Consider the following 10369-nt stretch of genomic DNA (forward strand, 5'->3'; position numbering starts at 1 on the left):
GCATCTGTTTTCTGGGAGCTACTTCGTAAATGAAAAACTAATTTGAAAGTTTTTACACTTTACTGTCTTTTCAGCAATTCTGTTTTATTTTTATGGCCTTTAAAACAACAATAAAAATAAACAAAAGTAAATTCAGGAAATTTTACAGCAGAAGAAAAAATTTTAGGAGTAGATTTACATTTTGGATCACATTGTTTCATATTTCCAAAAAAAAAACCGTCCATGTTTTAGTGTAAGGTCAGTATGGTGCACTCTCGTTTAACAGAAATGCTGAAGCAAAGCTGGCAAGTTGAAATCCATGCTTGGGAAGCTTTACAAAAATGCAAATAAATAAACGTCTCTTCAGTTCCAGATAGCTTCTCCTTTGTCAATCTTTGTTTGCACAGTAACTGGAAATTGACCAACAGCTCATCTTAAATTTACATATAGACATACAAGCTATCGAACTCAAACAAGGCCTTCACAGTTCATTAAAAAAAGAATGCCTTTGAACTTTGGTCATGAGGGTTCCTTTTCTGACGCGCTTCCTGTGCCCATAGATTGCTCACCAAAGGGGTCAGTTTTTCCATCGGATTTGCTGAAAGAGAAAAGTGAATCATTTAGGATTTTGTTTCGTGTTCAGTTTTTGAAAAGTATATAGATTAGTCCTGCGATAATTCACAACAAACATTTTTTTTCTGTTAGGTCTGCTTGAAGAAGAGATATAACCACTACAATATTGTTTTGGACAGGAGTGGAAAGACAGATCACAGAATCATACAAATGGCATTAAAGTGGCAAAAAGAATAATGTTGCTTTTTTTTTTTTTTACAGGTAAAATGATTTCCTTTTGTTCCTATTTTTAATACAGCACACATCCTACTGAGGTGATAAGTGCCAAAAATACGACAAACAGTTCAACCATGTGAATACAAGTGTCATCAGAAAGTGTCATTTAAATCCTACAAAATCCAAAATGGTGGTCTCACTATACTACACTACACTGCCAATTCATGTCCCACTGGTATCCACATTCACACCAAGTTTCACTGTAGCCTAAAAGGAATGTTGCTTGTTTTTTTATACCCTCACAGGAATAGAATATGCTACTTGTATATTTGGTATTTTTGCCCACCAAGAAGTGTTGCAATATCTTTTCTGATGTTGATCATTTTCAGCGTATTGGGAGTGCCCACCATTTCCATAAGGGTACCTCTGCAGCCAGCACAGAGAAACGGAGAAGGACGAGCTACACAGTTGCTCCTGCAGGAGTAGCTCACACAGGCAAGGGAGAGACACTGACTTATTACTTGCGGGTCCGAGGGAGACGCTTCCCTGACCTACCGTGTTGTTCAGCAGTGCTTCGATCTTCCTGTCCTCAGGTGACCCCCTCTCAACCTTACCCCTGTACACAATCAGCTGCTGCCGGTCCTTCAAGTCTTTGTAGGTCTGAGGTGAGGGAGGAAGAGGGGTACAATTAGGAATTTGTGCAATTGTTCTCTTTCACCAAAAAAACAGGTTTAAAACAGGACCAGGAGGTTGTAAACAACACACACCACACAATAGGAAATTAATAATGTTAATTTGCAGTCAGATGTGTCTAATACACTCATAATGTATATGAAACCAAATAATTCTTTATAAGTAAAAATATATTCTCAGCATGATGGAAGTGTCTTTAATTGCGGTCAGCTGTCAACACAGTATGAATAATGTTAGCATTCATTATTATCCCTCCTAGTCAGATATATAGCTCTCAATGGCACTAGGAAACGTGGATAATTAGAGATAATCAGTAGATCAGTAGATAATCAGTAGATCTGACTGGATGCTCAGTGGACACTCACATCAATGATTATGTCATGGCACCTGTGTTTCTGAGCCAGGCTGATCCTCAGCTCTGTATCTTCCACCAAACTCAAGTACTCCTGCAGCACCTGGAGCAGATTTAGAGGCATTGGTACTGACCGTATAAGGATACCAGACATGCACAGACTGACACACATGCAACAGACTCTGGATACACTCTCCCTCTTACTCTCTACATCAATCATAACAACAATTTCTGTGTTTGCTGTGCTGTAGTTCACTTAGCATTATTCATATGTACTTGCCACTAACCTATAGTCCAATTTTAGTGGAAATTAGGCCTGGTGTTTTTCACTAGCTGTTTTTCAAATCTCACATATCTTTGTGCCAAATGGAGGACAGCAAAACGAAAACAATACTCCATGAAATGTGAGATTGTGGTCAGGTTAAACTGATACAGCTGGCAGGCTGTTGGGTTAGCTTGTATGTTGAGGTTGCCTGTACTTATACCTTTAAACTTTTAACCTATGCAGTTTATGTGGAGCTTGCTAGAAAAATTGCTCCGACTTTCAGTAAATATTTGTTTTATGTACTGTTTCACAGACTCAATTTCACTCTGGATCAGCCGTCTGTTCTCAGCACCCTATGAGCTGGATGTAAATAAAAAATATCAGTCTAGTTATTAATGCTCCAACAATTCAGTCATGTGGTGGAAATATTCATTATAACCAGTGGATAGACATGTGGTGGCTACAGAGACATCTGGTGGACAATCCGCAGAATGCATGTCAATAAACATGATGGACTCCATATTGCAGTTGACAATAAAGGGACTTCACTTGAAACCGCTACATTTGAGTACCCCCTGAAGGTCAGGCGGTGGAAAATACTGTGCTGTACCTACCTGCACCGGTGCATTGTTTTTCTGTAGGATGTCCACCACTCGGTGAAACCCAATTGGAGATCTCTTCTTCGTGTAGCCCAACCAGTTCTTGGTGGTGAACAGGCTGTCTACATCGAACCAGGCTTTCAGCTTTGCCCTTGCCCCTAGGGCTGTGAGGAAATACTGCTTTTCGGAAATCTGGAGGAAAAAGAAACAAATTATGATTACTGGATCCGAGTATATACTATATATATATTTATTATATACTTAAATACTTTAAGTATAATATAAATATTTTATTCCTAATAATAAACAGTTCAAGTCAAGGGTGTATTATAAAAATGTTAAAGTCTACAGAGTGGCAACAACTGGTACCATCATTTACCCAAATTTAATTTTATTTTTAAAGCACCTTTCAAACCTTTCAAGTATTCTTAAAGCCTAGTACAGTAAACATTCAATACCACAGTTGGAACAAATTTAAAACAATCCTTCCACAAAATACAAGGTAAAAATATCTAATTAAGGCGGAAAATAACAAGTAGACAAAGAAAAATATAAAAGGAAAATGGTATTTTTTAAAAGAATGGTCTTTAAAGTGCCATAAAAGTAGAGACAATCAGTATATCCCTCATGCAAGGGGATCTATAATCTTGGGCCTGCACAGAAAAAAATAAATCACACTTCGTCTTAATCAGGTTTCCATTACAGATGTAACCTTGAAATGCTGATCCAAGCCTGGTGAGTATCTAAGGTAATATATCAACTCTGAGATGTATTCAGGGGCCTGGTCATGCAAAGCTCTAAATGTAATGAAATGGGTTATAAAGCATGAAAAACAGGGATTTAAGCTTGCATTACAATCAATAATCAAGCATTAACACAATCACCTCTCTAATCATACCATTACTGGTTAATTGAGACTTATAAAAGCAAACTGTTTTCCTAACACACAGAGACTAAGAAACTGTAAAATGGCAAAATTATGGCAAAATCCTTGCTGATGAATGAGATGAAATCAGAATACAGTAAATGTACAATAAGCACATTTATAAGATTGAACAACAAAATTTATGTCAAACACTAGCTCAAAAGATGCACAGCACAGTGAGTCACAACCTCAAATAGCCAACGTGTCTAGATATTCAGCGAATTTGTGGAGAAGACAACAACTGTGATGCACTCAAAAAGAAACAACACTTCTTTCAACCAGCACACAAATACCTTGAGGCTGTTAGGCTGCAGACTTCACAAAACTCCCTCTGGATCCCAGGATTTTACAAGAGACCTTTTCTGAACTTGGCATTTACAAATTATTTGTGCAAGAAAACAGCATTTCCCTTGGTTTTATAGTGGAGCATGCTTGATTGCTCAAAAATTTCATTTTGTAACGGTGAAGGTCCGGGGAAGGTGGTGGGGGAGGGGGGGGGGGGGTTCTGGGGTGGGAGGGGGGAGCCAATGTTTTATGTTAATGTTTAAATGAAATTGACTCAGACCCAAAATTATCAGAAAAACAAAGCGGGCTGTCATCAGCTTTACAATGGAAAGATGTCACTGGCTAGTAAGAGTGCAAGGAAAAGTAGGTACTTTTGAAAAGGCCATCATTTACCACTGCCTTAACACAGAATGAGAACAAAAATGCTATTGACAGATATGGAATGGAAAATGACGTACTATGTGGTATTCTGCACATGAATAAATCTGACCACGAAAAGGAAGTAATAGCCACAGCGACTTTTGTCAACTGTGAGGTTTTCACTAAACTTGTGCCCTAGTGAAGATGACTCTATAGGCCTCACTATAACTAGATAAGCCAACAACACTTTAAACACAAATAAGGAATAATTTTCTCTTACCTTAAATGTCTGTCTAATGTTTGCTGGACTGCTGTATGTGCCCTGTACCAAGCCAAGGGTCAGAACATTATGAGAATAGCACACAAGGTTTGTGAAAGATTAAGAGGAAATGTAAATTCAAGCAGCCACCAGTTGAAGCTTAACTAGGAGAAACGACAAACCTCTGACTCCCCATAGTGGTAGAAACAGGAGTAGTACAGGGTAGTGATGATGGGCATGTTCAGGATAGAGGCCTTTCTGGGATATTTTTTAAATACGTCTGTCTGCCCTTTGCTTTCTACCTGCTTGTCATTAACCTGAACAAACACAAGAAACACAAAATTGTTTTTTTAATTAAGTCATGTAAATAAATTTCTGAAACAGTCATAATGCATAATACGGATTGGCCACATTGTCAAAAAATCTGACCTATTTTCAGATGTGGCAATACATATGTAGCACTTCATTTTAAAAAATATGGTTAATTAAAACAAGTTTAGGCAAGTTTGCTAGTTGCTTTAAAATAAAACATTTTTTATTTGATATCAGTTTTTTGCTCATGGTTTGCTTGTTAGCTGGTGAGTGATCATACCCAGAGTAGGTTTTCATCCTTAAAGAAGGATGATCTCCACAATTTCATTTGAAATTGTACCAGTGACAATACAAAAATCCTGATATCACCCAGCCCTACTCCACAGCATATTTTTGCAATTTGCAATAGCTTCACAAAATGTATATTTATCTCATGATCATCTGACTGCATATCATTAAAAGACCACCAATGAAACACAGCAACACCTCTCACCTCTATAATAATCTGTCTTTCTAATAAAGTGTAGTGGTCTTGGACATGAGTTGCATCATCCGGTGCGAAAGGAAGACTGCAAAAAAAGTAAGGATAAATACATTGAACAAAAACGTTATAAAATCACCAGTAGTACAATCAGATACTGTACTGCAGGGCTGCCTAACCCTGTTTCCGGAGACGTCCTGTAGGTTTTAAATTCAACCCTAATTTGGCACAACGTATTCTACTAATTAGTAGCTCAAGGAATTGTTTAGATGGTGAATGAGGCAAGCTTTGTCAGGGTTGGAGTGAAAACCTCCAGGACAGTAGATCTCCAGGAACAGGATTGAGCAGCTCTGCTGAACTGGATTGTGCCTTACCCGACACAGCTTTTCAAGAAGTCTTTTCTTCGCACTTCATCTTTGATATTGAGATGCTCTCTGTACTGCAGGAGCTGGAAATGAAAACGTAACACATTTAAGGCTCATCTGATGCTCAGGCCAACCTGGCAACCTGGCAAAAGAACCACTACAACAAGCAAGGGCCTGATGAAATGAACAAGTCTTCATCATGACTGCTGATGCTGGAACATACCGCCATGTCCTCTGTTCTGCCCAAAGACCTGGAGGAAAATACGCCAGAGCAAGATCTTTAGTTTGGTTAAAAACAGCCCACCAGAACACCTAAATGGAAGCATTTACAACAAATCTGTATTTTAATACATGCTTACAACCACAGCAATGGCAGTCTATTACACACACTGTAATCATCAGGGCAAATTGGGAAAACAGGTTATATAGCATTGGCCAAAAGCCTGAACATTCTATCAATCCAAAGCTCACATTTTATTAAGGCTTGTCACTCTTTCTCTCAACACCAGCTTCCAGTAATAAGAATTATCACAGCATTGTGTTTAGTTTGAATGGGACTTTATATAACTATTGTTTTCTTGGTCAAAAAAAGATGGATTCTTTAATGATAGTAAAAGACGTGAAAAGTGGCAATCTAGCAATATTTACAAAAGAAAAAGAACATGTAATAAAAACTATTTAAAAAATCAAATGCACTAACTTACCTGAGAAGATCGAGTAGTAGCTTCTGTTCTCCCACTTCCTTGAGATAATGAATATAGTGCCGAAGAGCGATTTCCCTTGACATCAATTCTCTTGAGATGATTTCTGTAAGGATGTAAGTTAAATAAAAATGAAAAAGGTAGGCTAAAACAGTATACAGTATGCAGTGTTTCAACTTTTGCAAATACAAAATTGACACTGATAAATAAATAACTGAAAATGAAGATTAAATATAAAATTGACGCACAACAGCAACCAAAGAAGAGGGACGATTCTCACCTTTACTTAACGACTTCTTCAAATAGATTAAAACCTGCAAAGACACGTCTTGCACAGTCAGTATACAATATTTATAAAAACCTCTTAAATGTATTTCACAGGAAAAAAACAGTAAAAAGAAAACTAAGATTAAGGCACCCAGGTCTTCTTACCGCAGTAATGACATTTCCATCAAGTGCACAAACTGCTTCATCCAGGAGCAGGAGTTTGTCCTTCAAAGACCGGAATGTCTCCAGGGAGTAAGCCTTTTAACAAAACAACCACAATGCAAAAACGCAAGGGTTACTGACTGGAGGTTTCAAACAGCTATGGACTTACACACACACACACCATAATAACCTCTGAGTAACACTGTCTAGAATTGTGCCAATTGAAATTATTCCTGATAATTACTGTATACAGCCCTATTCTGAAATGCACAAATTTCAATGTCTGTACTCCTATACAGTAATTCTCCTCACAATGTAGCCTATCTCCAACAATGTATTTAAGGGAACCTAAAATAATAGTATAATATCAATTTGTAGTTATACTAATCAATAATGATAATAACACATATTGCACGCAATGACCGTGTGACTGAAGAGTAATTTGTATCCAAATGGGACCTCAAAGCTCTAGAACAGGGATGGCTCATTCCATTTCTGCAGTATATGCAGGTTCTCATCATCACCAATTACACTGGTCAAATTAGCTGATTAGCTGACTATACTTATGCTGGTTTAACCATAGATTAGACTCCAATAATGTTGAGACACAGGAAAAGTCTTCACTGTCATTGACAAACTTATCAAGAAATGTAGCTAAAATACAAATGACAAAACAAATACAGCCCTCCTTGCCAACCCCTGCTTTAGAATCAAGTGTCTGGCAATGGTTCTGTAGGATAAATTTATGTAGTTTAAAAAATAAATAGATAAGTCCTACCTTCCCTGTCCGCATCCTCCTCACTGTTTCCTCTGGAGTCCAATCACTGACAAAGTCCTGTCACAACAACAGCAGCAGCTGCATTAATGATAAGAAGTGGAGGCTGACATCACATGCCTCGGAGAGGAGTGCATGCTTGCCTGTGTTCTCCTGAATTGTAATGATTGTTGCAGCATGAGGATGATTGCGCAGTCCACATAAAAACAAATAAAGATTACAATAGAGGCAGTTACAGTTTTTGAGTTATTATATACACATTGTGCAATAGTAATACAGTAAATACAGTCTTATAATTATAGGCTTGTGAACCCTTAATTATGGTCAATGGATCAATGCGTTCTGTTACGCATGTGTTTCTATAATATACAAAATGAATTTGAATACAACAAGTTATTGTTGTATGACTATGACTTATCTTATGTTCAGTTTGGCTGTAGCTAAAAGAGCTATTTTGAAAAAGTGGAAATCAGCTTCCTCCCCTTGCTTTAAGAAATGGCTTAATGATATGGTTTCCTATCTATATTTGGAGGAGATAATTTACTCCACATCTGACACTTACTTAAAATTTCCAAGGATTTGAGGACCCCTCATTAACCGTATCCAAAGTCAGGCTAACTGATGTTAAAACTCTGTACAAGTGTGTAAAGGTAAATTTGTTTGAAGGTATCTTGGTGTATGTACTCAATCACACATTTCGTTTATTTGTTTGTAATTATATTTGTATCTTTTGGTCTTGTGTCTGATTTTATTTTATCTCAAGGCAACTTTTAAATATGTATTGCAGGCATGGACAATCATTAACCTTTTATGTAGCATTTACTTTTATCTTGTAAATCTGGCACTGTTATGTTTATTAGAGTGTGTGTGTGTGTATGTTTGTGTTGGGGGAGTGGGTGAGGGGAGATATATTTCCTTTAATATTTTTTAATACTCAAAATAAGATAAAGTAAAAAGGGGGGGGGGAAGCATTAAAATAAGCACTCTCTGAGCTGCAACAGACTCATATCACACCTGTCATAGCACATAAACAATGGTTTGATAACATACAGTGTAACCTGATACTTAACAGTATGTTATGTATGGAAATATTTTAATCTCACATCCAATGCTCATTAACATGTTAACCCAAGGATGCAGGTTAAATTTACCTTGTATTCAGATTTTGGCTTCCGTAGCTCAGGTGCAAAACTTCTGGTAGACACTTCATTGAGACCTGTCCAATTTAGTAAAATATAAATTTAAAGACTTCTACAACACGGTATTTATGTACAAGCATCTATGTAATAACCAAGGAATGATACTTACATTCTGAAAAGGATGGGTAACTTCCAGCTTTGCTTCTTCCTAATAATAATAATAATAATAATAATAATAATAATTGCAATTAAGTACACCACAGGCCTCATAATAATCAGAACAACACAGACAATCGGCTATCTTGTATAACTTTATAAGTTATATCCAATATTGTTTTCACTTGTTTGACATAAAATTGTTGTCTTCAAATACCAAGTCCAACAACAGAGGCAAAGGTCCTATACCTTTGAAGAGAGAGCTGAGGGAGTAGCCAGAACCCTGTTTGGTCAGTGTGGGAGTGGTGTCAATCTTGGGGAATCCCTGATCACGTATCGTTGACTGGGTGCTTGATGCCGTCTCCTTAATAGACCAGGAGATACCTAAAAACAAATAGCCAAACTGTTCTGTGAGTCTGAACACATGAAGGGGACTCCTTTACAGATGCAAAAGCTTTTTTATTTTTACTGGGGTGGGGGTGGGAGGTGCTAGCATACTTCCAACAGGCTCTCCACTCCAGCTGACCTTCTCCACCTCATCTTCGTCATCATCATCATCCAAGAGGCGAATACTGTTAACGGCTCGTTTAGATTCCTTCAGCTGCATGCAAATGAAAATAAAAAAATAATAAATTGATAGTTAGCATAATTATCTCTACTTTAATCTTTTCAATTAAATGGTTAGCCCCCCTGTGAACACCATATATACAGTAAGTGCCTGCATGCACACTAAAATATTAAGTTCTACTCAACGTAAAAGTTTCAATAGTGGCACTGATTTGCTTTACTGGAAACTGCAACAGTCTCGGGTTTCATACACTAGAAAATTCGTCATCCTCGTCATCAAAAGTGAAGGCACTGAACTTCGAACTGTTCCAGTATTCCTCCTCGTCAGGTTTACTCCTTATCATCTGAAAAAGAAATATACTTCGTTTAAATTTGGTTATTTATATGACGTATATGCATTTTAAAAAACGACACTGGCACTTTTTGATTGCAGTCTGAAGCTAGGACTTAAACCCAGGAACTCGGGGAGCTGATTAGCTAAACAGTCTCGTAAGCAGTTTAAAAACAATGCATCCTTTGTCTGGGTTTTCTTGAAATTGTTAACTATGTGTAACTAGTTAACCTGGTTGCATTCTTGCTTTCCAGCAACAGTGTTATGGTGGCTGAACGGACATTAACATAATGACATTTTGAGACAGAGATTGAGATAGCCAGCCAAATAGCAAATAATGTTAACTGTGCATGGCTGACAATGCAATAGCGCATTAATCACGAACAGAATTTTGTTACTGGCATAAACTATGAGGAGAAACCCTAAATAACAATTATTTTTATCATTATCTGAGACATTTTGTTAGCTATATGTGGGAGTGAAAAGAGTACATCCTTACCTTGCGATAACACACTCGTCACAGTGAAAGGGCCTAGAGTAGGTGACACGTCATTGTACTCATTCTGGGAAATGTAGTAGTTTTCTTATAAACTTGTCTTTAGATGGC

General features: G+C 37.4%; 1 protein-coding gene across 1 annotated transcript; it reads right to left on the reverse strand.

Moving 5' to 3' along the window:
* Positions 1 to 63: 63 nt before the first annotated feature.
* On the reverse strand, positions 64 to 10340 carry vipas39 (VPS33B interacting protein, apical-basolateral polarity regulator, spe-39 homolog). Its single transcript, XM_035415218.1, has 19 exons — positions 10262 to 10340; positions 9683 to 9775; positions 9363 to 9465; positions 9114 to 9248; positions 8878 to 8916; positions 8721 to 8785; positions 7573 to 7629; positions 6798 to 6890; positions 6646 to 6679; positions 6369 to 6471; positions 5888 to 5915; positions 5674 to 5747; positions 5312 to 5387; positions 4689 to 4823; positions 4528 to 4569; positions 2693 to 2869; positions 1827 to 1916; positions 1324 to 1428; positions 64 to 577 (listed from the first exon to the last, which is right to left on the reverse strand). Exons 2-19 carry the CDS (start codon positions 9773 to 9775, stop codon positions 557 to 559), a joined length of 1470 nt encoding a protein of 489 aa, XP_035271109.1. The 5' UTR covers positions 10262 to 10340; the 3' UTR covers positions 64 to 556.
* Positions 10341 to 10369: the final 29 nt, after the last annotated feature.

The sequence above is a fragment of the Anguilla anguilla genome, chromosome 1 (genome assembly GCF_013347855.1).
Source record: "Anguilla anguilla isolate fAngAng1 chromosome 1, fAngAng1.pri, whole genome shotgun sequence".
Classification (NCBI taxonomy): Eukaryota; Metazoa; Chordata; class Actinopteri; order Anguilliformes; family Anguillidae; genus Anguilla; species Anguilla anguilla.